Source organism: Misgurnus anguillicaudatus, unplaced genomic scaffold (genome assembly GCF_027580225.2).
Source record: "Misgurnus anguillicaudatus unplaced genomic scaffold, ASM2758022v2 HiC_scaffold_33, whole genome shotgun sequence".
NCBI lineage: Eukaryota > Metazoa > Chordata > Actinopteri > Cypriniformes > Cobitidae > Misgurnus > Misgurnus anguillicaudatus.
The window spans coordinates 3,840,077-3,866,960 of NW_027395283.1; the positions used below are offsets into that span (position 1 = coordinate 3,840,077).

A 26,884-nucleotide genomic window follows, 5' to 3' on the forward strand; every position below is an offset into this window, starting at 1 on the left:
AATGGAAAAGCGGCATAAGTGAAAAAAACAATCACTTTTTAGTTAAAAACCAGTGATGCATGTTTTTAACGAATTTAAGTTCAGTTCCTTTCTAGAAAGAGTGAGTGTGATGTCACGTTTTATTCTACAACATAACACATCAGCAATAACATCACTTACGATTTTGAATGTTTTTACGAGTCTTAAAAAGGATGATTGCTAACAAGTTGGGACTACAGATGCTGTTGGGAACTTTAAACTTTATCATGCATGAGAATTGCAACAACGAAAAAATCCATTACAACAATTTCCAAATAAACAAAAAAATCTAAAAAAAAATTTTTACTTTTCTGAGAACATGAGTTGACATGTTTTTTTTTTATGAAGTTTGAGTGTTATCTGAAGCTTTAATGTTAAAGTTGAATGTTGTGTAATGTTGATTGCTTAATAGTGTAAGGTTGGCTTTTTATTTCTTGTAAAAGCATTTAGATTTTAAAATTCATAAAAGTTGTGTTAATTTGTGAGGATTTTCTTGATGGACAAAATGTTTAGGTATCATAACTTTGTAAAGCTGTTTATTAATATTTTATAATCTTTCAAAAAAAGGGTTGAACAAGACAGCATTGTGCAACATAGCTACTATTAATGATTCCTCCATCTTGAATTTTCTGAAAAAGTTTGGTTTCCAATGTGTCGATGACCTATTGCTCACACATCCTGACATTATAAGAAATCGTACGGTGGAGTTTAACCAACTTTGAAACACTGTGAAATGCTCAATTGTTTTCGCAAGACCTTGCGTTTCTGGTATGCCACATTTACAGGCATATACATTAAAGTTAATCAGTCTCTCAAGTTTGCAAAACAGTGCAAAATCAACAAAACATGGCATTATTTTGCAATCATTATTTTGTTATTTCATTGCAAAAATGAAAAATATATTCATATTATTTTATAAAATGATCTAATATTTAACTTCTTAATAATATTTCTGGAAAGATTTAAATTTCTGGAAATTATTGCTGCAATATCATTTAGTCAATTAGCAGATGCTTTTGTCCAAAATATTAGTCATTTTGATCACGAAAATAAATTGCAAAATCCTGGAGGGACTGGTTAATGGAGCAAAAAGTCTAGTTTGACGTGACATTACGCTCCTAAATGTCATGTTACTTTAGATCAATGAAATCTGATTTATCATTAACATTTCTCTCTCTCTCTCTCTCTCTCTCTCTCTCTCTTATTCTCTCAGGTTTTGTTAATAGGGGCTGCGTCTCAATGCAGATGTTTCGGGTGAAATGAATAAGGCACCTCAGCCTCAGTCTGGACCCCCAGCTGTCCCACCCTATCCCTCCGCCCCTCTTCCTGCACCCTCCCCGGGCCTGTCCCAGGTAACACAAACCTCTCTTCTCATCACTTCTGTATCGGTACTCTGATTTATTATTGTGATATTTAATAATGCTTCATATCTTCCTCTCTTTAGCCCAGTTTTCCTTCTGCTCCACCCCCAGTTGTTTTCGGCACCCCTCCACCACAAATGAATCCCGCAGCCCAACCCCGGCCGGTGCGTAAACAACACTTCTAAAATGTGCATATTTAAAATAGTTGAATAGACTTAACGTGTGCCAACCAACATGTAACAACATCATGGTAAGTTTGTGGATGTTGCTACGAATGAGTTTCTGCATGGAGATTTTTACTTCAGAAATCCTGCTGTTGTGTTGAACATGATCCGGACCAAAACTAAAGAGAGTAAAGTTAATGCACAGAGAGGATTCATATCCAACCATTAGACACACAAGAACTGATGAAAAAAAATTTAGTTTTTAAGGGACATTTCTGAGTAATGAAGACTTGTGTGACCTGAGGTGTTTCTCTCTTCTGCTTTTGTGCCCGTTGTTGCTTCTGTGTCTTCATCTTTGACCTGTGTGTGTCTGGCTTTCTCTTTCTAGTTTGCCTCAGGTCCTAGAGCTTTACCACAACAGGTACTAACACACACACACACACACACACACTTATACTCACACAAACTCTTACATTTACTCACTCGCTTATTTGCAAACACAAAAATTCGGTCATACAGTTTCACATAGACACACACACACACACACACACACACTTAAACTCAAACACACTCACTCTTATACTCGCACAAACAAATCACTCACACACAATTACACAAACTCATGCACACACACGGTGGTAAAATGCTTTGTTTGCATGCTGCTGTGTATCTTTAAGTCTATGTGCTGATGGATAACACGCTCTTCATTTCTCTCGCTCTTTTGCTGCATGTGTGTGTGTTTGTGCGTTTGTGTGCTGCTGAAGGGTGGATTCAGGTCACTGCAGGTAATGCTTTTGTGTTTGTGAGTCTTCATTTAGTTTGTTGGACTGTGTTGACATGCATCAGATGGATTTCTTTGGACGTTGCGTCTCGTTAAAGTTTAGCATTTAACAGATATACAGTACATTGGGTCTAACGTTGACAGAAAAGTATGAATAATTTAAAGGCACAATATGTAAGATTTTTTTTATCAGAAAATTTGGGCACATGTGTATTTACATTATCCCACATGTTTTTAGTTTTCATAAGGTCGCCTGTCATGTCCACATTATTCTTTGACTTACACATTTATTGCAGTAGAAATCATAGATGTGTTCAACTTGATGCAGTGCTGCGCAGAGCGATCGTGTTATGACAGTATTGCGAGAGCGACCCACAAGCAAGACTATCAAGTCACTCTTGTCAGATGTCTTATGGGCATCTGCACATTCGAAAGTAGTATTTTAGTGTCCATAGACATTAGCGTCGAGCACGCTACTATGTTGGTTATAAAACATTATTTCATTACATCATACATACATGATTTGTGAGTCTCATTTGATTGACTCCAGTCGGCAGTGAAGGTGAAGACTACAACTTCCATCATTTTACAGGGTCATCAATTTTTTTTTTTTTTTTTGTATAGTGACCTCTGGCAGTGAAAATTACATATTGTGCATTTAAGTTCTTCTACAGCTAAATTTACTAGCATACTTATTTTAATAGATAAGTGTCGTCCATATTTGGCATCATTTGATTTAATCCTGGTAGCCAATTCGCATTTCTGTAGCACATTAAAGGTACATTGTGAAACTTTGAAGGATCTCTTGACAGAAATGCAATATCATCTACATAACTATATTATCAGTGGTGTGTAAAGACCTTACATAATGAATTGAAATAAAAACATAAAATTGTTTTATTACCTTAGAATGATGCACCGCGGGTCTCCTGACATGGAAGTCGCCATTTTGCGTCATGTTTCTACAGTAGCCCTAAACGGACAAACTGCTTTATGAAGCACGTTTTATCACTACTTTGTCTAAGACGATGACATGTTTGTCTTGTGGCGTAGCTTCACTTGCGTTTTCAAAGCAAGGAATGAGCCGTGGATGGAGCCATTGGTTGCAATTCACAATCTCATGGGTAGATGTCGCTAAAAATCTACACAGTGAATCTTTAAAGGTTGTGTGTGTGAATTTTAGTGAAATTTTGTGGTGAGATTGCAAATTGCGAACAACTCACCTCTTAATTTCAAACTCATATGGTAGCCGCCACAGGACAAACATGTCGTCGCCTGAGACAACATAGTAGGGGTGGGTGACATGACCGAAATAATATATCACGATAGGATTTGTTTTATATCATGGTAACGATATGTATCACAATAGAGTTTTTTATGTTTTAATAAGGTTTTTATGTTAATAAATTAATATAAAAGTATTTAATGCCATGAATTCAAAAGCATAAAATAGAAGATAAATACAAACAAAACTCAAGATCACTGAAGATAAATAGTCAGTGATGAAAGAATAATAATAAATAATAATGTATATTATCTTTAAATGTATCTATTAAAGGGTAGAAAGTGACACGCGGCCAAGATGTTGACGGCAGGCAATGCTTACTTTAAGCTTCAAAAACAATCTTCACAAACCAATGGGTGACGTCACAGACACTATGTCCCTCTTTTTTTACAGTCTGTTGTACAAACGTTAAGTTTTCGTGACCAAGCGCACAGGAACGTGATGTGGGCACATAACCTCGATAGAGACGATAGTCCAAATTTCTACAGGTTTATCATATCTACCGGTTTATTGCCCACCCCTACAACGTAGATCAGTTTGTTCGTTTAGCGCTTCTGTAGAAACATGACAGCGACTTCCGTGTAGGGACACTTGCGGTGTTTGTAGATAAAAACGTCTCGTTTTAAGGTAATAAAAACAATACAATTAATTATGTAAGGTCTTTATACACCACTGATGATATAGTTATGTATTGTAGATTATATTGCATTTAGTTACACAATGCACATTTAAACAATTGTGCAAGATAATCTCTCTCTTTAATCACAATAAAAACAATGGGTATCAAAAAACAAGAATTCCCATGAGATGTTAATTTTAAAATAAACCAGACTTTGTAAAACAGGCCAGATCTCTATTGTCTACACAACATAATTATAGTGTCAATGTAAGATATCAACAATAAGAAGAGTTTGCATTGTATTGACATCAAACTACATTTACAGTTGTTGTTATTGCAGTAGTATATTTAATAATTAATCTCTTTGTTTTTCTTCTTTTTCAGACGTACTATACCAGTCGGCCAACTTTACCTGCCAATTCTGGGCGTGTTCAGCAAAGCTCCGCCCCTCGTGCTATCACCAATCCACACGCAGCACGCCCTCCCCATGTATACCAGGCTGGCCCTTCCCAAATGATGATGATTCCCCAGCAACAAATCAGCTTCCCAAACTCACAAAGCACCGCCTACTACATACCTGGCCAGACAAATTCAACCTTTTCAGTATGTACTGCTGACTTTTTTCAATGTGCACCATTATTGATAGGGTTTGTTGGTGTGTGCTTTTGCTGATAAAAGAGTTTGTATGATGTTTATTTTAACCTCTGTGTGTGTCAAATGTATTGAAAAGTGTGAGTTAAAGCACACACACACACATCAGTGTATTGATTTTGCTGACATTTCTCTTCATTTTTACCCCTGTGTTCTGGTCAGCTGACCGTGATTGTCTCTGTGTGTGTGTGTGTGTGTGTGTGTGTGTGTGTGTGTGTTGCTGAATCAGTGCAGTAAAATAAAGCAGGTGTATCTCACTCCCCCTCTCTCTTTCTCTCTCTTTTAGTACCGCCCCTCATACGTGACCCCTCAGCAGTATCAGGTGGCCAGTTCTCCTGGTTTTTACCCTGGTACCAGTCCAGCAGATTACGGTATGTATGAACAGAAGCAGCTGGTGTGTGTCCAGACCTTCTGCATCCCTTCTTTCTGTCCTTCCTTTCATCTTGTATTTATGTTAGTCGTGTAGATTAAAGGGATAGTTTACTGAAAAATGAAAATTCGGTCATCATTTACTTACATTCAAGTTGTTCAAAACCTGTATACATTTTGTTGTTCTGCTAAACACAAATGATTTTTATTTTAAAGAAAGTTTTAATCAAGCAGATCTGGGGCACCATTGACTTCAATAGTTTGAAAAAATTATTCTGTGGAAGTGAATGGTGCCCCAGATCTGTTTATTAGCTTTTTGCTTTATTAAAGGGTTAGTTCACCCCAAAAAATTTTTTTTTTTGATAAATCACGAACCCCTATGTTGTTCTAAACCACCGATTGTCTTCAGAAATAATTTTTTTATAAAAACCAGTAGACTTGTGTCTGTCCCATAGACTGCATTGGTCTACATTGGGTATGCCGCATGCTGCTTACGTAACCTGCTGACGTAGTTGCCAACGTTTTTTTCTCCCCTTTTTATTTTAAGCCATTATGTAAACATTGTAAACAATACTTTAACAGCCCATATAAATGCGCAAATTACTGTAGTCTGCTCATGAACGCGCACTGAACGACCAGGGAGGAGAACAAATTGTTGAATAAAATTTTTGTTTTGTTTTCTTTGCGCACAAAAGTGGTTCTCATTGCTTCATAATATTATTATTAACTCATTCACCGCCATTGACGAGTTATCTCGTCATTTATGAGTTCATATTTAACTAATAAATGTGCCTTTCTGGACGAATTTCAAAGTGAAAGTGTAATACCAGATGGCGCCAAAACGAATTTATCAAAAACGGAAGTTAAAAAGAGTTAATGGTTTATTTTAACTGTGTTTATGTTTGATAGTCATTCTGAGTCTGATCTCTAACATAAATTTCTTTACAAAAACGCAATTTTTTAAGCTTTTTGCTCAAAATGTTGTATTTTTGAAGAGAAATATCCATATTTCAGTGGTAAATTAAGTAGAAAAAGTAAATATATAATGAAACGTTTTTTTCCCCGTTTTGTTTGTTTGTTTGTTTGTTTATTGTTTGTTTGAAAGCAGAGGGTGTGTTCTTTAATTTGATATAATTTGTATGTTTATATATTTATAGAAAATAATTTTTCCTGCAAGGAATTTTGTGAAAATTTTGTTAAAATCACAAAAATGCAGGTGGGCAACTTTTCTCAAAAAGGCTGGCGGTGAATGAGTTAAACTACTGATGGCACATGGACCTTTTGCAATGTTTTTTTTTTTTTTTTTTGGGCTTGATTGTGAAAACCAAGCTGCAGTTTATGGTATAGTCACAAGCTCCCCAGTTTTCATCAAAAAGATCTAAAAATGTGTTTTGAATACAATCAAAGGACTTGGTGGTTTAGAAAGACACACGGGTTAAGTGATTTATGATCAAATTGTAATTTGCGGGTGAACTAACCCTCTAATAATGCAGTGATAGTAATTCATTAATTTATGACAAGAATTTGCAGCAAACTGATGACACCTAGTGGCCTTTGTTGGTAAAACCACTAAAAGTGTGACACAAACCTAATTTTTTGTGATTTTAAACTTAAAATTTGGATCAAAGTCCAAGACTTTTAGTTAACACTTTTTGGGAGTGGAACATAAAAATGTTTATGGTTTTTAAATATAAAATCCATAATTTATTGCATTATTTAAAAAAAAAACTTTTATCATTATAACTACTTTTTTTTTATATATTCACATCTACAGACACTACCACAGTTATGCTTATAGACCAAAGAAGAGTTGTATTTATTTGAAGGTGCACATCACATTTTCACCTAGAGATGTAAAAAACACTTAGTGTAGCCTCAATGAAGTGAAATAAGAGACTTATTGTGTAACCATCGTGTTCTTCGGGGTGACGTGTCTTTTAAATGCTTTTTAATGCTTTATTAAGTTGCTTGTTTTAAAGTTGCGAAATTGCAGCATGGCACATTCACTAAAGAAGTTTAAGTTTCAGTTTGCAGCGTTAGCTTTAGTGGTAGCTATAGCGGAATAACTTGTTCTTGTTTAAGAAAATTGTATTGGATCGGTACATGGGTTCAAGTACTCGCCATGTTTTGTGGTATCGGCCACTCAGAACCCTATTTTCACCCCCACACAAAAAGGGTTGGTGATAGTTTAAGGGTTAATTTGTTTTTTAGCAGCACAAAAGTCATGTGTTTAGATCCCAGGGAACGTTACTGTAAGCTTCTACCAAATCATGAATATAAATTTTATAATCAAAAATCATTTTATCATATTTAATGTCTTCCAGCCTGTGGGGGCGCTGTCACAAATCTGTCCTCTCTTCAAGTGTCTTTCCTGTTACTCACTGTAGTGTGTACGTGCGTGCATGCGAAATAGTGTCATGCATCACACAGAAACGCACACGCACTGTTTGTATAGTGATCTCAGACATGGTTGTTATTTTTTGTTACCCAAACCCCCCCCCATACACACACCAGCAATGCCAGTTTCCATTGGGTGTCTCGCTCACATACACACTGACCAACCGCTTGCAGTGTCTCTCTCACGACACCCAGAGGACTCACTGACCTGCTCGGAGAGAAAGAGACAGACAGACAGACAGACAGACTGAGCGAGAGAGAGAGAGAGTACAGGTTAGATGAGGGGGAGCTAGTGAGTAGACCCAGATTCACAGACAGAAAGAGAGAAAGGGAGCGAGAGAGAGAGAGAGAGAGAGACGGGCATTCAGAGAGTAACATGGGCAACAGAGGGTCCAGCCGAAGTTCTGAGGGTACGTGAATGTGACTTCTGTCTTTTATCTATCTGTTCTTTCCATCTGTCTTCTCTTTAATAATGTATTTTGTGTGGTTTAGTGAGTTAGGACACTCTCCATGATCCCCTCCCTCTCTCTCTCTCTCTCGCTCGCTCGCTCGCGCTCTGTGGGTTATGACTATATTTAGTCTGGACTCTCTCCGGTCAACAATGCTCCCTCAGTAATATAAGTCAGTTAAGGGTTGATGGATACAGAGAGACTAAACCCAACAAGCAGTCAAACTTTTAAGAGTGAAGAGGTGAAGGGTTTTTTTTCTCTCTTAAGCCCAGGATACACTGCACAATTTTTGGCTGTCCCAGAGGAAAGATTGCAATTGTGAAACAATCATCGCTATTTATGTGACCGTGGCTCTTTATTGGTGGTCCTATTTCGTACAGTGAGAGAGGTTCAAAGATGACCGTTTTCCCGGTCTTGCATCCGTCCAGAGATAGCCTACGATAGTTTTCTCACAGTGTCAGAATTTCAGCATGATCAACGCATTGTGTGTTTGCTGTTATAACCTGTGCATCATTATTTGTTTACCACTAGCACACGCTGGTGGTGTTGTAACATGTGTTGTAGCCGTCACAGGATACGTCAATAGGTGTCATCATTCTACAGTTGTATCCAAGTTTAAACAATGCATGTCACACAGTGTGATAAGGTAATAATCTTATTGGAGTGCAAAATCCTGCAGTGTATCCTGGGCTTTATACAGCAGGTATAGGTAGAGTTTACAAAATAATATTTGTGTTATATAAACATCAAATCTTTAGGATTGAGAAAATCTCTGCTTTTGTTCAGCATTCCCTCACTTCTATTTGTTTCTTCATAGCTTTTCATGCCATATGTGTGTTTAATATTGGCTTATACTGTATATTTGTGTTTGTGTTATGAATTTTCTAAGTGTGCCCTCGACCAAAGATTTTTCTAGTTGATTTTCGCTATTATTCCACTAATTGCATGTTTATGATATTAATTTATTATTTTAAATATAGATAAGGTGAAGGGAGCATCAATGGTTTGAGTTTCAGGGATGAGAAAGAACATTGTGTGTAACATTTTTAACATTGTTTTATGCTACAGAGACATACTGAATCATAATAATAAGCCTTTGCATTTATAAATTATCTGAATCGCTGGCCACATGAGTGCTTAATTTATATTTCAAAGTATTACATCAGTTACAATGTACAGCTTATTCTCTATTCAAACAAGATTAGTATTTCCTTGTGACCTCTGCTGATTTGTTATAATTGCGGCGGAGGTCAGGGATCTCAATTCCATGCGAATTAGCCATGTCTGTAATTTTTTTAAATAGAAATTATCCCGCAAGTGACCTACTATATTTCGCCGAACGCCAAGGTCCTGTGATCATTTAACTACTGAAGCTTTTAAAAGTCTAATCAGTCTCTCTTTGTCCATGTTTCATGATTAATATTCATAATGTGCAGAATCTTTATTAAATTAGATCTCTGGGACAGAGCTGTCTGCACAACATTGTTTCAAAAATAATATAAACAGCAGTCTTTTCTTTAAAAAGAACATTTTTGTTAAATTTAGGATATATAAATTACAGTCAAACAAATAAATAAATAAATATGCAGCAAATTTAAACACGTCAAAAGAAAACCGAGAGCTTTATCATCAAATGAAAACTGAGGTTAGAATGCAAAAATAGCCTTTAACTCGTTCCCCGTCGCATTTTTTTTTTTTTTTGCAAGTTTGCCTGGCAGCATTTTTTGTGATTTTCACAAAAGTTTCACAAAATGGCTTCCAGGAAAATTTTCTTCTAAAAATATACAAACATAAAAATATATCAAATGAAAGAACAGATCCTTTAAACAAACAATAAAAAACGTTTTATCCTATCTATATTTTTTTTCTCTGCTTGTAAACTCTAAAATATGGGCGTTTTCATTTAAATATACAATTTCTTTTAGCAAAAGCTGAAATAATTGCATTTTTGTGAAGGAATTTTGTTAGAGATCAGTTTGAGAACGATTATCAAAACATACACAGAGTTTAACTTAATTAATAATGTTTTGGCTTCAGTTTTTTATAAATTGGGTAAGAATCTAGTGGATAATTGCGGTATTACAGATTTCAATAAAACTCATCAGGAACACATTTATTTCATGCAAATGTTTTCTCTTAATTGACAAGATAACTCGTCAATGGCAGGGAATTTAATATAATTTTTCTTACAAAAAACTAACATTTTAAATAGATTTTATAAGTGTAGGAGATATTTTTAATTAGAGACAAATGAATAAATAAATGTACTGCAAATTGAAATATCAGTGGCAATACACATGCTGAAGGAGCGTGTCACGAGCAAACAACACACACAAACCCACCATCTCTGTATAACTTATGATTTACTACATGCTTGTGTATCGTTTACATTATATGCACTTAAGAAATCACAGACATTTGATGCATCTTTACTTATCGCCTGTGACTCGTGACCTGGTTGGGACCATCCCATTTCAACAAAATCCAGCTATAAACAAACATGCATGCAAAACTCCACTGCTATCCCTGATATCCATTGTTTCCATATGAGGATTACAACTCTTTAACTGTGTTAATAAGTCAGCCTCCCCTTAAATGTGAAGTCAATGACACCAAAATCCGAGACTATTGCACATAAAGTCATAACACATTCTTATGATAGCTTGAACCTTGAAACAAGTAGAAACATGATTTCTCTATCTCTTGTTTACTTATGTATTTTTAGAGTCTTAATCTGTAAAATGCTTTTACCGGTTTACTCTTACGCTAAGAATTTTTTTCTTAAGTTTTTTTGTCTTAGTAACCTCTCATTAAATGTATAGTGAAGAAAAACATTTCATCCTGGCATAATGCAACACCACATTTATTCTAAAATCTGTCTTTTCTAGCTGGAGCATATTACCCCGCCCAGCCCCAGTTCACGCCCCCTGTTGCCCCTACATCTGTTATCATGAACCCCGCCCCCCAGCAGCAACAGGCCCCGCCTCCTCCACAGCAGCAAGCCCCGATCAAAAGGGAACGCAAACAGGTAAGATATTAAATTTATCAAAAGTGTTTAATGTGCCTGTAATCTCTGTACATTACATTGTTTTCTTCAGTTTTTTGTGGTTATGTTTAAAGTCGGGAGGGTTTCTGTAAGTACAGGCTTCTTGTGCTTTTTAAATAGATTTGTAATTATTACACACGTGCAGGTAATGCACTAGAGATACTTTGACTTCAAAACACAGTGAATAGTTAAAAGTACCTTATTATCTGAGTTGTTTTTTGCCTTTAAGAAAGCACACTGACCTTCTTTACCATCATTTTACAGTTTGTTGTTTTTTTAGGTTAAAATGCCAGCCTAGAAAATTAAATATTTCTAGTATTACCATTGGACGGTGGCTGCCATGCCATGAATTGTTTGACTTGCCATGGTTGTTTTGGTTTCATCTTTTGTCAGTTTGCTTTCTGATTGGGTATCGTTCCGTTCCACATGAAAATCTACATCATGTTTGTTCTGGGATTTCTAATCGTGAATATTTGCGATTAGGGCGGTCACGGTTATGAAATTTGGCTGGCTGTTAATTGCCTAAATGAATTGTTGTGATTATGACGTTTAATTGTCTGTTTTATTGCTTTGACATGTACTTCTCATATTTTTTTTCTTCATTAAATAATTTTCACACATGATCCTACTAAGGTTATATTAGTATTGGACTACATGTCTGTAGTGGCTGCAAAAAAATAAATTCTTTACAGATTCTTAAGAATAGCATCCTTCACTTCCCTAAATTTGGAATTGCTGTTTTGGAAAAGTGTTTTACCTGGCAGTTCATACTGCTTATCAAAGTTTTGCAGCATTTCTTTAAATGTGTTTTTTCCACTCAATTGAATGGCTATGGCCGTACAATATTGTTTATACATGCTGCAGCTCCCCCTTGTGTTTTTAGAGAGATGTGCAATCATTGCGGTGATCTTAAATCATCACGGTGAGGTCAAACAATTGTGATGAGACGATTATTTAATCATTATGAGGGCCCTTTTTGCGATTGGAGCGGCTCTGACATGGTTCAGAGCAGATTCAGTCACTCTTAACACACCACGCACAAAAATAAAATCCAATAAGATAATCGATATAACCATGAAGACGATCAGGGCTTCAGCTAAGATTATTGGGGGGGGGGAGATAAGGGGGAAAATTGGCCCAAATTCGTCTCGATTATCTTTTGTTGTGTGCCAGGCTTTAGTTTCTGTAGAGCAATTCAATACGGCAATAATACATTATAATGCAGTAAATCCCCCAGCAGTTAAGTCACATTTTCATTTCATTTATTTATTTATAATGGGACCATGCACAATTTTTAACATAAAATTTTAATTTCATGTATTGTACCGGATTTAGCCGAGGGCTAATTTTCATCCGTAATTTAATGGAGGATATTATTTAAACAGCCATTCATGAGCACTATTTATTCATATCGCACATTTACGCAAAAAATTATGAACTCAGTGTACACTGCAGTCTCCAGGCTCACGGTATCACAGCAATATTATTAATAATAATTAATTAAAAAAAACAAGTCCATGTCTGGTCATCTCTGATTTTTTTTATAGAGATAAAAATTAGGATCAGGGTATCTGGAAGTTTCACATTATGATACGAGTGTATATTAGCAATTTTTGCTATTTTTTTGCATAGCTATTTCCCTATGGCATCTTTGAGTGGTTGGACCCAGAAGCGGTGTGTGACGTCAGACTTAACTTAATTGTTATACCAGATTCATCTGTGTGGTGGTGTCCGTATCACATGTTTAGGCTTGTCCTGAAGTAGTGATGGTCGTCAGTTTATTTGCTCAAATAGTTCTGGTTTCATGCTGTGTATGAATGAAGCATTAAGGTAGCATGCACTGCACACAAATAGTTTCCAATGGAAGCGCAGCACTTTTTACAAACTCCCAACAGCTGGTCGTTTTTCCAGCTGAGCGCCGAGAGTTAGCTCATCAATATCACTCTCACTCCAATCACAGTGGAGGAGGGGCGGGACAAATATCACAACAGCCAACTGGCGCATCATTAAACGACTAATCAACAAAACAAAAATATAATAACCAAAGCACTTAGCTGAAAATAGCTGGCAAGTGCCAACAGTCGGCATCTGCCTGGCGTTTTCAGCTGTTTTAAAAACTTTGGTGGACACGCCCCCTAATGACTCAATGATGTAAGCGTGTTAGCACTCTGTGATTGGCTTAAACCGTACAAATGAGTTCATTGCATAGGGATTCAATTTAATGTTATTTATATAGTGCTTTTCACAATTGTTTAATTGTTTCAAAGCAGCTTTACATTAATAGATGCAGGAAAAAACACAGAAAAATCTTAAAACATAAACTGCAGAACTAACGATGCAAGTAACGATTATTATTATTGTATTATTATTATTTTTCGATAAATCTGGCGATTATTTTCCCGATTAATCAACTAATCGGATAAAAACATAAGCATTTACTCAATTACAATTTTCACTAATTACATCCAAATAAGGCACTAAATTTGGATATTTATGTGTAGAAGTGATTTTGATATTTTAAGCCTTAAATAAGAAAAGGTTTGTGCAGCTTTTAAATAGTAAAACATCTTTAAATGTCAAAATAATACTAAACAAAACTAATTGAGTTTTCTGCTTGTAAGGAAATCTAGCCACAGATTTAATAAACTCATTTTAATCTTCAACTTTAGACCTTGATGAATACTAACATTATTTATTATTAACAAAATAAATAATCCATTTTGAAGTGATATACAGTAATAAAACCTGGATTTCCCCTTTACCTACTTACAGATGCTTACTTTGTGGTTCATACTATGTTTATGAAACCCAACAAAAAATAAACAAAGCCAAATTCAGAACTCCGCTGAATGGCAGAGTACCTGGCAACACACACTTATTTGGGCAACGCTTCCTTGCTTTTTTGCGCCTGACTTTAATTATAAGCGCACAGTTCGCACTGTATGAAGCAGACATGTATCCGTGCTGTCCGAATGTGGTGTTGGAGCATGTGACATCACAGACCAACTAATCAACAAATTTCTTTATTGATTTTATCCATTAGTTGTTGAGGCCCTCAGCAGCAGCAACAGTGGGGGCCTTTACTAAATAATTCAACTTCATTTTGGCCATTTATCAGCTTTAATGTGAGACAGTGGTTATTAAAGTGAAAAGGTTTAGTCATGTTATCAGAAAGATCACCACTTGATCACACATCTCGAACCTTTGACCAGTAGAGAGTCGTTTCCTCGCCCAGTCTGATTCAAAGAAATAGAAACTGAGGAGAGCGAGAGACACTGCTTGAGAATAGAGAAATAGAGAGAGAGAGAGAGAGAGACTTTAATTTAAGTTACTCTGAATCGACATTCAGTCATTTCCCATCACTAATCTACATATCTCATTTCTACTTCTCAATTTTTTATTTTAAATTAAAACGGAAATTTTCATGACTTTATTCTGTATTGGAAAAAACGAAAATAAAGCAACAAGTGAAGCATATGTAGTGCAAACATTATTGATCCTAAAGTTGTCTACTTTTACATGCATATCTAATTCATATCTGTTATATAAAGTTTCACTCTCTGTTTCTAAAGAAAGAGTCGAGTCAGTTCAGTTCAGCTCCACGTGGCTCAGCAGCTCCACCCCCCTCCCAGTGGTCTGGGTTCAGTTTAGTGGGCGGGATGCATTCCTCTGTACTCGCTCTCTCTCTCTCGCTGTGTGCCGTATGTGTGAGAGAGTTTGAGGGCCGCTGTGTATCCAGGCCGTGTGTGAATGTTCAGCCCAGTTCAGCGAGTCACAGTCAGTCTGAGTTAGAACTTCAGCTCCAGGATGAGACGGGCCTAACCGAACCCGACCTCTCCCGAATGAAAGGGAGGGGGGGCAGGTAGGGAATGTGCTGCCTCGTGTGTATGTGTGTGTGTTTGTCAAGGTTTGCTTGGTGATGTGTAGTTCATTGCGTAAGACTTTGCAGGACAAACAGTCTCCTTTTTTAAGTTTATATGTGTTTCAAGAGGACATGCGAATGGTTTTCCAGGCGGTTCTGTGGCGTTTTACATTCTCTACTTTATGTGGTACTTGACACTGAGCGGTATGTGTGTGTCTGTTAGAGACATTCGTAGCATATTTCTACTGTTAGCGAACGGATAAACTCGTTTTAGTGGTGTTGTTGCTCAAATGGTAGAGCATTGCAAATAACATCGCAGGGAAAACACACATGCTGACAAAATGGATATAAAGTTTCTGTTTTTTGTTACTTTTTGTCTGCGTTGTTTCTGTCCATGTGCTGGTTGTTAATTCTTATCTGTACTTCTGTACTGTGTTGTAAATCTCTCTCTTTGTCTTTATAGATAAGGATTAGAGACCCCAATCAGGGAGGTCGTGACATCACAGAAGAGATCATGTCAGGAGGTCGTGGATCAACACCTACACCACCTCAGGTAGCACAAAACACCTTTGTAAAGTCACATCTTTGTGAGGTCACTCATAGATGTAATGATGCAATACCAACACCCCAACCATCACAACTAAGTTTGATTCCTAATTCTAACCTTAAACCCAAGTCTTAACCCTCAAACAGGCCCTTAAAGGGGTCATAGCTTGAACATTTTTCCATGTTTAAGTGTAATTGGGTCCCCAGTTCTTCTATCAACCTAGAAAATGTGAAAAAGATCAACCCAGTAACTTAGTTACAAATAAATAGGTAGTTCAGGTTTCATCTGTTTTGTGACGTAGGTAGCAAGTGTTATTACAATAATACAGCCCCTTAATCTGCACTATCCAACCACAGCACTGCCATTTAGTGCAGAGAGAAAGAAAGAAAATAATTGACAGCACAATTGAGTTTCAATTTTAACAAATCACCATTATGGTGATCAGTGTTTGCATTATCAGCTCATTTGCATTTAAGGGTACATACCCAAAAACAGCACATTTTGCTCACACCTACGAAGTGGCAATTTTAACATGCTATAATAAATTGTCTTTGGAGATGACAAAGATTTATTGTACATCTTAAAAAATCTCATAATATGACCCCTTTAAAGGGCTGCCAGAAAATGAGGACCGGCAAAAATGTCCTCAATTTACTCTGTCTTGGCTCCTTATTGGTCTCGTAAAGCTGAACAAGTACACACACACACACACACACCTGTATTCCCACATACTCCCCCCACACACATATATGTAAACCATACTACAACACACACTCACCTGTAAACCATGTGACTCAAAGAGCTCTGATGGGACTGACTGTTTAGCTGTTTCGGCTGAAGTTGTCTTTCCCATATATGGGGCTTGATGTCGTCTTAATGCCCTTGCTGCTTGTGCCTGCATCAGAAATGCTGCATTCCTTCTTCTGTGCACGGCATTCAGTTTGGCAATTACAAGCTGCACAGCTAATAAATGAATAACTTGCCCCAGTGTGACTACATGCAGTCCTGTCTCCATTTTCCAAGCGTGCCTTGTTTTGTTTCCTTTTGGTTACTAGCTTACCAATACCACCGTCATTTGCTTGAACAACTTGATTGCACCTAATTCACATTTTTTCTTTTTAGCGAATTTTGAAAAGATTAGCTTTATGAAAACCCAGCTATAGAAATGTTGTATATTCTTTTTCAGCAACTGCTGTCCGCCTCTGATGTTGGGATCATCACGCACCCCAATGGTGACAACACCCTATCTACAGGCGCCAGAGCAGAGTTTCCCATCCCTCCAGGTGAAAGCCCTGTACCTGATGCACCGCCCACTCCCCCTCCAACCAGTCCTATAGGCGATACGGTGGATGCTCCGCCCTCCATGTCTGCAGACGATATCGACATGACAGAAGTGGAACGACAAGACCCGTTTTTAGCCGTTTCCATCTCCTCCAGTTCTAATGGTGCAGAAGCAACACTCTCTAAAGGTAAAGAGGAGGGGCCAGTGACAGTGACCCTACCTGTCCCCGCTTCCCAAACGGAGTCAGCGGTGGAGTCTCCAATAGTGCAGCCAGAAGAGCTTCAGCTTTACAATGGTATGACAATGGTGGAAGCAGCCCTCGCTCGCAGCACCTACAGAGACGTTAGTCCTATTGCCGAGCCTGAGATCACTAAACAAGCTCCGCCTGTTACCATGGAAATGCCTGTTAGGACTGTCAAAGCAACACCTGTTGTTAAGGATATCCCTTCTCAGGTTGTCAATGAGACTTCCATTACGGTTGCTAAGGAAGTGCCAGCTCCTATTGTTAAGGAGCCTATTCCTTCGGTTGTCAAGGAGACCCCTGCTCCTGTTATAAAGGAGACTCTGGCTCCTGTTGTCGTCAAGGAAACTGCTCCAGTGGTTGCCAAAGAAATGCCTATACCAGATAATAAAGAAGCATCTCAGAAGATTACCCAGGATACAGAAACCCTGGTTCTAGGTGCAAAACAAACCTTGAAAAGTTTTGTTAGCAAGCCGCCTCCTCCTGTTGCCAAGGAAACACCTCAGCTCGCTGTCAAGGAAACACCTCAGCTTGCTGTCAAGGAATCACCACAGCTCGCTGTCAAGGAGACGCAACAACATGCTGTCAAGGAGACGCAACAACATGCTGTCAAGGAGATGCAACAGCTCGCTGTCAAGGAGACGCAACAGCTCGCTGTCAAGGAGACACCACAACTCACTGTCAAGGAGACGCCACAGCTTGCTGTCAAGGAGACGCCTCAGCTTGCTGTCAAAGAAACACCTCAACTGGCTGTGAAAGAAACGCCCCAGCCCATGGTCAAGGAAACGCCCCAGCCCGTGGTCAAGGAAACGCCCCAGCCCGTGGTCAAGGAAACGCCCCAGCCCGTGGTCAAGGAAACGCCCCAGCCCGTGGTCAAGGAAACGCCCCAGCCCGTGGTCAAGGAAACGCCCCAGCCCGTGGTCAAGGAAACGCCCCAGCCCGTGGTCAAGGAAGCGCCCCAGCCCGCCGTCAAGGAAGCGCCCCAGCTCGTCGTCAAGGAAGCGCCCCAGCCCGTCGTCAAGGAAGCGCCTCAGCCAGTTGCAAAGGAACCATGTCTCCCATCAGAGGTTGTTGTGGATTCAAAGACCAAGCCTCCTCCAACTGAAGAGCGTGATGATGTTCCCGTTCCTCAGGCTGTTCCCTCTGAGAGTTCCATGACAGGTATGTCTAATAAGGCCCAAAAACACACACTAAACATACACACTTCTAGCAACACAAGAATGCAATTTATAACATAACACAAGTACACGTTATGTTCCCAGCATTCATTTTGCTTGTGATGGTCTGGTACGATGTAAAAATGCTTGTTTGCTGTATGATTTTTAGTTTGCATGTGTGTTCATACTTGTGTATTTGCAGCAATCTCTGCTCAAAAGAGAAAGAGAAAAATAAAAGACTGGGAAAACAAAGGAGCTGGCGATCTTCTTGACGCTTTTAAAGAGGTGAGCAAATGTAAAGGCATTACAGCAGGGGTTTTCAAACATTTTTGTCAGCTGAATCCCTTGGATTTTAAGTAAATAATTTAATAGCACATTTACAGGCATGAAAATCCCTCACCTTTCGGCGAAATTCGCCGTTTTGAAGCCAAAAAAGGTGACCCACGTAAATCATGTAGATTCAATGAGAAAACAGTTTTTGGGGGGAGGGGGGTATGCGCGCGTTGTTTGTAGACGCGCCCCCTTCGCTGTCATCCAACATGTATCCCACACATTAGATTTGTTTGAGTTCATGCTGCGTTGCTAAACCCGACAGGCAGGCAGGTGACATCAAAGTATCACGAGAGTGAATCGAGAAGCCATAAGGAAGTCTGCTTTCGAACGGCTCTCGCGCTACTGTGATGTCATCCGCATTTCTGTGTTCTTCGTCATACAAGCTTGTTGAAGATGCGTAGAGCGACTGCCTTCGGGACGTAAAGTCAACACAAAACGCTGTAAAACTATCATTGTGGAATTGTAAGGCATCAACCAATTAAAACAACATATCTACACAGACTGACACTGCAAAGTGACTTAAAATATTTTTGTTGGAATGGTTTGGAACGAATTATGGACGTACTCCTCGCTTGTAAGTCATTGGTCTACGGCTGTAAGTACTTAAATGGAAATATGGTGAAACTGCAAAATATTGCATGACATGCTGTAATAAGAACATACTATTATTAATACTGCTAATAAGAAAGTTTACAGTAACGTTTAAGCGATTTTAGACTATTTGAGCGACAAAGATGCTAAAGTGAACTGTTTTCAGTGCGCATACGCGCACAAACTCAAAAGCCCACGCCCAACGCGCGTTTCAAAAATCACGCAAAGCAAACGCATATTTTTTTGGCCTTGACAGGAGATATACGCACAAACAATATTGTAATAGCACAGTCTCTGCAAGTATTCTCATAAAAACAGTCGTTTAATATAAGTGAGCAGTTGATCATGTGTCAGTGATCGCTTCTCCGTTGTTAAAGGGACAGTTCGTCTCATAAGAAATGCATATGTTTGAGTCATTATGTTAATCAAACTACAAAAGACAAAAGGAAAATCACTTTTATAGCTTTAAAAAGATCAATTATATTTAATTTATAGAATAAAAACAGTGTTATGTTAATTTGATACTGTTTTTTCTACCTAATCAATGCTGTTAGATCTTACTTTATTTGTAACTTTGTTCTTTTCTATTTTATATGCTTGTAATGTCTTGATTTGTTCTTATTTTATTTTCCCACATCACTTTTTTGAAAATTCTGAAAATTATTCAACCCATGACTCAAAACCATAATGCAATTCATTTAACCAGTACTACATTGTAAAATTAATTCATTTTAAATTAGATGTAGGCCTTCAGGTCCACCCTATTGCAAGGCCAACTTAAAATTGTATGGCCTTGCGACTGATGGTCAGATTATGGCAAAATAAAATTGTTGCAGATTTAAAATAGTAAGGGAACGCTACTTGTTACAGCTTTCCACATTTATCAACCCATTTAATTAAACATGGTTTCTGTTACTAGTCAAATGTTTATATTTTAAATCTAAATTGTCCGTCAGAATTAAATAATTGAAATAATGGTCATGTATGTTATGGTGGGAATTTTGTTTCTGCGCACGTCGAGGGATGTTGCGTTCCTTCCTTCTTTTTTGTCCTTGGCCAATCACATGCCTGAAGAATAAATAAGTTAAGTTACAGCATGTTCCCTAATGAGGCCATAATATTTATTCTGGGGGGGGGTCCTCCCACCTCGCGGCCCCATCAGAGGCCACATCGCCCCTCGAGCGCCCTTCTCACCTTTTTCACCCCGACCCGTTTTTATGCCTGCATTTATTTTTCATCCTTTTTAAAGTTTTAATGAGTAGTATTTTGCATAGTCATTGTTATTATTACCTGTTATTAAGAATAACACAAATCTTTATTGGTACATCAGGGCTCAAAATTAACTTTTTTATTTGGTAGCACTGGTGCTCCCAACTTTAAAGAGTTAGGAGCACCAGCAAAAATTTAGGCGCATCCATCCAAAAATTAAAAAGCACCACAACTACAATGTAAATGTTAATAGATTTATTTTATTAAAAATAAAACACCACCACCGGGCTTTCCACGTCCTATGGCCAGCATTTAAAAGTTGGTCTTCTATTTTATTTTATTTTATTTTTTGCTGCATAAATTCCTAAATGAATACCCAAAGGCTGTTGAAATAGTATAGCAGCAATAATAATTTAACAATTACAGGTAACATGATTAAGATTACATAGAAAATCTAGCAAACAAGTAAAACACTGATTAATTGTGACATTACAAAAGTGACCCTAATATAGAAGGCTAATATATATTGGTATTGATAACTGCATTACCAGGATGCTTTTACTACTAAATAGGCAATGTTTTAAAAAATACAACAAAAACATACCATCAGCATTGTCGTATTCCACAGCAACATGGACCACAAGGATGTTTGTCGAATGTCCAATTACCAGCGCATGCGCACATACACCATCAAACACACTTTGACAGACAGGTCGGTGTCTCCATCAATAATAAACACATTTGTCATGACACGTCTTGTGTTTTTGGCACTTTCGCCATGTTTAAGTAAGGTACGTCTGGCGCTTAAAATGTTTTGATTCCGCCATTAACGCCGTTGTACAGGATTTACAGTAAACACAGTAAGTTACATTTTCATAGCGGAGACACTCGAAATCTTTAAGCCACTCTCTCTGAAAGGTTTAACGTCAACTCGTATTTTCCGGTGGTGGAGTTACATTTGAATCCGGATCGTCGTCAAAAAAATACAGTAATAACCTTGGCTGTAATCGGCTCGCTCTCGTCATGCTCGCGACGCGTTCGTCTTTTCACATTTCCGCGCTTCACGGCAACAAGGAATGACTGACGCTCATATTAGCCAATCTGCGGTCTTCATTAAACTCAAGAACTTAATGGTGAAATTTGATTGGTTATGTATCGTTGGAGAGAACACTGAACCTGGGACAGCGCCAGCACGCAGGATCACAATCAACTCGCGTCACAACAAAATGGGCAGTCGCACAAATGCTCCCAAATATATTTTAAGGTCGCACAGATTAAATTTCTGTCGCATATGCGACCAAAATGGTCGCAATTTCGAGCCCTGTACATTAAACGTGTATTTGTCCATTTTGCATGATTCTCATTTTTGTAGTATTATCTTTTTTTAAATGTTTTTATTAAGCTTTTTTATTTTTTAAAAAAAGAATTATGGGAGACAGATTTTTGCATATATTTAAATATGCATATTTATTTGGAATGAACTTGCTTAATTGGTTTTCATCAACTCACGAACCCCCTGCAATTCCCCTTGTGAACCACCAGGTAACTAAGTAACACCTTGGATGTGATTTCAGTGACCTGTCAAGCTTACTGGGTAGTTCTTTAATCCCTTGTTAGTGCTTGATTTCCAGGAGAACGCTGTGATCCTTGACTATATACGACTTAAGAATAATATTAATAATAAATATTGTTTTTATAGGTTTAACAGTTGTGTCAGAAATTTTCACTGCATTATCTTCACTGAAATAAGTCGTGTTGTATTCAATGTCTTTTGAAAGCCTGCACCCCCTGAGCCAGAGGCCACACCCCCAGTGAAGGTGGAGCCAGAGAATATTCCTCCAGTTGCCCCGCCCCCTGCCGAAGAAGTGGACGAGACTTGGGAGGAGAAAGAAGATAAACTCGATGCTGAAAACATCAGACCACAAAGCCCTGCCACGCCCACCGAACAAAAGTACCAGTATAAAGAAGGTAAATGCTGGATAAATCACTGTATTTTAATTTAGTTGTAAAGCTTTTTGTATTGTATTTGTGTTATCAGGATTTTTTCTGAGATGATAATGGCACTTACAACTAGGGTTGCAACTAACGATTATTTTTATAATCGATTAATCGGACGATTAATTTCCTGATAATCGGATATGCCTTAAATAAAAAAGTTGGTGCAGGTGAAGGATTGTATGCGTGTTCTCAGGATCTTGTAAAATTTAAAATAATATTTTTTCTTAGATGATAACTGCATTCACAACTAGGCAACTAACGATTATTTTCATAAATTAATTGGGCGATTATTTTCCCGATAATCAACTAATCGGATAAATATCTAAATATCTTTTTACGTATATTTTTCACTTATTATAGCTAAATAAAACCTAAAATGAAGTTAATATAAATACAAATATTTGCATATCAGAAATGAGACATTTCTTAACTTAAAAATCAGAATGGTTGCCAAATCCTTACTATGAACTGAGCTTTATATACACGTTTATAAAACATTGTGGCCCTATAATATGATATATATTATAATTTTCTCTTAACCCGACTACATTTCTAGATCATGATGGTTGTTACACATCTTTTTGCCACATTGGTCAGTGAATAATATTGTAAATAATGTTATTGTTTTCTGCAGAGCAATGGAAACCGATTAACCCTGAGGAGAAGAAGAAATATGACAGAGAGTTTTTGCTTGGCTTTCAGTTTATCAGTGCCAGCATGCACAAGCCAGAGGGTTTGCCACAAATCAGTGATGTAGTTCTGGACAAGGTAACTAAAGCTCTCATGCATATATATGTTTGTGTATATATAACATACATGCATATAGATATATGCTTTATATATCTTTCTTTCTTTTTCTGTAGGCCAATAAAACTCCTCTGAGGCAGTTAGATCCCAGTCGTTTGCCTGGAATGAATTGCGGTCCAGATTTCACGCCATCATTCGCCAACCTCGGCCGTCCATCAGGCGGAGGACGTGGCCCGGTAACTGATTTACTCTGAGCAGGCAACACATTAAGGAAGAAAAGTAGTTTCAGTTTTATATTGTTAATCTCTCTGTCTGTCTAGCCTTCAGGTCTGAGCGGTCCTCGGCGTTCAGGTCAGGGTCCACGGGGGAAAGAGCCTCGTAAGATCATCGCCAGCGTGTCTCTAACTGAGCACGTGCAGCTGAATAAGGCGGAGAAGGCGTGGAAGCCATCGGTAAAGCTCGGGCGAGCGGAAGAAGACGACGTGGAGGCCGCTAAGACACAGGAGCTGTTCAAGCGCGTACGCAGCGTTTTAAACAAACTGACGCCGCAGATGTTTCAGCCACTGATGAAGCAGGTGACCGAACTTTCCATCGACACTGAGGAACGACTGAAGGGAGTCATCGATCTGATTTTCGAGAAGGCCATCTCTGAACCTAACTTCTCCGTCGCGTATGCCAACATGTGCCGCTGCCTGATGGGGGTCAGTGTTTGTTTGTCTGTTTTGTGACAATTAAGCTCCAGTGATGATCACAATACTGTGCCGTGTGTCTGATCAATGCTGTGATTGCAAACACAAAAAACTGAGGGGCAAAGCATTGAATGTAAAATGTGTCTCTGTGAGCGTATCAGTGTTTGTGTCTGATCATCTTCTCTTTCAACAGCTGAAGGTTCCCACAACGGATAAACCAGGAGTGACGGTGAATTTCAGGAAGTTGTTACTGAATCGCTGTCAGAAAGAGTTTGAGAAGGACAAAGATGATGATGAAATTTTTGAGAAGAAACAGAAAGATCTGGAGGCTGCGACAGTATGTACAAACCATACGTACTTGTATATTCCTACTGTGATTTTAGAAGACAGTAATACATATTTTATTGGAAGGATTGTATGCGAGTGTTCAGGATTGTGTAAAATCCAAAATAATATTTTTTTGAGATCATAACTGCACTCACAACTAAGGCTGCAACTAAGATAATTTTCTTAATCAATTAACCGGACAATAATTGTTCAGATTAATCGACTGATCGGATTATAATTATAATCTAAATATCTACTCATTTATATTTTTCACTTTTTAGAGCTAAATAAAACCCTAAATTGAGAGTATTCACGTGTAGAAGTCTACTTTTGAAGTCCAAAAGCAACACATTGAGTATTATAATTGGTTTAATTTTGATATTTCACACATTAAATAAAAATGTTTGTGCATGTAAATTATTGTTTGCTTGTGTTAAGGATTGTGTAAAATACAAAACAATATTTTTTCTTAAATGATAACTGCACTCACAACTGGGGCTGCAACTAATGGATTATTTTCTAAATCGATTAATCTGACAATTATTTTTTTGGATTAATCAACTATTCGGATAAAATATCTACTTAATTATAATTTTTTTACTTTTTAGAGCTAAATAAATTACGATGATAACAGCACTCAAGGCAGCAACTAACGATTATTTTTATAATCTATTAATCAGACAATTATTTTTCTGATTAATTGACTAATCGGATTTAAATCTAAATATCTACTTAATTATTTTTTTTCTTTTTAGAACTAAATAAATGATGATGATAACAGCACTCAAGGCTGCCACTAACGATTATTTTTATAATCTATTAATCAGACAATTATTTTTCGGATTAATTGACTAATCGGATTTAAATCTAAATATCTACTTAATTTTTTGTTTACTTTTTAGACCTAAATAAATGATGATGATAACAACACTCAAGGCTGCAACTAACGATTATTTTTATAATCAATTAATCAGACAATTATTTTTCTGATTAATCAACTAATCGGATTTTAATCTAAATATCTACTTCATTATTTTTTTTACTTTTTAGAGCTAAATAAATGATGATGATAACAGCACTCAAGGCTGCAACTAACGATTATTTTATAATCGATTAATCAAACCCCAAATTAAGAGTATTCTTGTGTAGATTTGTACTTTTTAAGAATGCAAAAGCAACACATTAAGTTTTATAATCTTTTTATTTTTGATATTTTATGCCTTGAAGTAATCTTTATTAACCTGATTTTTCTTTTTATTAATCTGCGTATATTGATATCACATCAATGCAGTTAAGGCAGATCACAGTAATCCATTCTGAACACGTCGCATCGTAACTATAACTATAATCGTTTTTGTGACATCACTTCCTGTCTCCTCCCATTCAGGAAGAGGACAGACAAAGGTTGAAGGAGGAGCTTGAGGAATCCAAAGACAAAGCACGGCGACGGTCGCTAGGCAACATCAAATTCATCGGCGAGCTGTTTAAGCTGAAGATGTTAACGGAGACCATCATGCACGACTGCATCGTGAAACTGCTAAAGAATCACGACGAGGAGAGTCTGGAGTGTCTCTGCCGACTGCTGTCAACCATCGGAAAAGATCTCGACTTCGAGAAAGCTAAGGTGAGACGCTTCACTTCACACACAACATAAAATATCAGACCTGTGTGTTTCATGAGCTCTTATGACAGCGTCTCTGTCTCTTTCTAGCCCCGAATGGATCAATATTTCCATCAGATGGAAAAGATCATCAAAGAGAAGAAAACATCTTCCAGGATTCGCTTTATGTTACAGGACGTGATTGACTTACGACGGGTAAGCAGTCATGCGATTCGCTGCAGGCCTCGCTGTGGCTCCAGTGGGTGTGGATTTGGATGGCATTACCTCAAATGACTTTAATAATGTTTTATTTGTCATTTGGATGATGATTTGCATCATAAATCAAGATGTATTAACTGTAATTTTTCTTTCAGAATAACTGGGTCCCGCGCAGAGGTGATCAGGGTCCGAAAACGATCGAGCAGATTCACAAAGAGGCGGAGCTTGAGGAGCACAGAGAGCAGGCCAAAGTTCAACAGCAGCTCCTGTCTAAGAAGGACAGCCGCGGTGGAGGAAGTGACAGAGGAGGAGATAGAGGAGGAGGAGGAGGAGGGGGTGTTATGGGACCCCGGGGTGGACAGCATACACCTGGTTCCCGTGGTAACCAGGCTCCTGATGACGGCTGGAACACAGTACCCATTTCCACAAAGAACAGACCCATCGACCCCACTCGACTCAGCAAGATCACTAAGGTCAGCTCTTAATAACACGAACTTTGAGGCTCATATTTGTGCTGAATGATATTGATGTTTGTGTTTTTTTGTGTTGTAGCCGGGTGCCTTGGACTTTAATAACCAGCTTCTTGCCCCTGGAGGTAAAGGAACGTGGGGCAGTTGGGGCAAAGGAAGTAGCGGAGGCACAGGAGCAAAACCCATCGACAGTGGTGGTGGTGGTGGTGGTGAGTGTGTGTGCATGTGTGTGATTTTCATCATGATTATGTGTGACTAAAGTCTAATGCTTGTGTACGCGTGACTTCTTCAGCCCAAGACCCCGGTCGCCCGAGCAATCTGAACCGTTTCTCAGCTCTTCAGCAGTCTGCTTCATCTTCCTCATCCTCAAACGTCGACTCTGACAGAAGGCTTCCTCACAGGTCAGAGGTCACATTCATCATTGAAGGACGTTTATCCCTCATCTCCCTGCCTCTTACGATTCCCTCTGTAT

At 38.0% G+C, this 26,884-nt stretch overlaps 1 protein-coding gene across 1 annotated transcript in view; it reads left to right on the forward strand.

Moving 5' to 3' along the window:
* Positions 1-26,884, forward strand: part of LOC141363247 (eukaryotic translation initiation factor 4 gamma 1-like) — a 41,030-nt gene that overhangs the window by 8,642 nt on the left and 5,504 nt on the right. Inside the window, exons 2-21 of the mRNA XM_073865836.1 lie at positions 1,232-1,370; positions 1,463-1,543; positions 1,932-1,964; positions 2,308-2,328; positions 4,613-4,831; positions 5,166-5,250; positions 10,983-11,122; positions 15,466-15,555; positions 16,736-18,233; positions 18,432-18,514; positions 22,141-22,330; positions 22,995-23,128; positions 23,224-23,343; positions 23,428-23,808; positions 23,990-24,133; positions 25,511-25,747; positions 25,835-25,939; positions 26,098-26,415; positions 26,495-26,621; positions 26,705-26,813. Of these exons, the coding sequence (XP_073721937.1) occupies positions 1,278-1,370; positions 1,463-1,543; positions 1,932-1,964; positions 2,308-2,328; positions 4,613-4,831; positions 5,166-5,250; positions 10,983-11,122; positions 15,466-15,555; positions 16,736-18,233; positions 18,432-18,514; positions 22,141-22,330; positions 22,995-23,128; positions 23,224-23,343; positions 23,428-23,808; positions 23,990-24,133; positions 25,511-25,747; positions 25,835-25,939; positions 26,098-26,415; positions 26,495-26,621; positions 26,705-26,813 (4,208 nt within the window). The 5' untranslated portion in view covers positions 1,232-1,277. The remainder of the gene's footprint in view (positions 1-1,231; positions 1,371-1,462; positions 1,544-1,931; positions 1,965-2,307; positions 2,329-4,612; positions 4,832-5,165; positions 5,251-10,982; positions 11,123-15,465; positions 15,556-16,735; positions 18,234-18,431; positions 18,515-22,140; positions 22,331-22,994; positions 23,129-23,223; positions 23,344-23,427; positions 23,809-23,989; positions 24,134-25,510; positions 25,748-25,834; positions 25,940-26,097; positions 26,416-26,494; positions 26,622-26,704; positions 26,814-26,884) is intronic.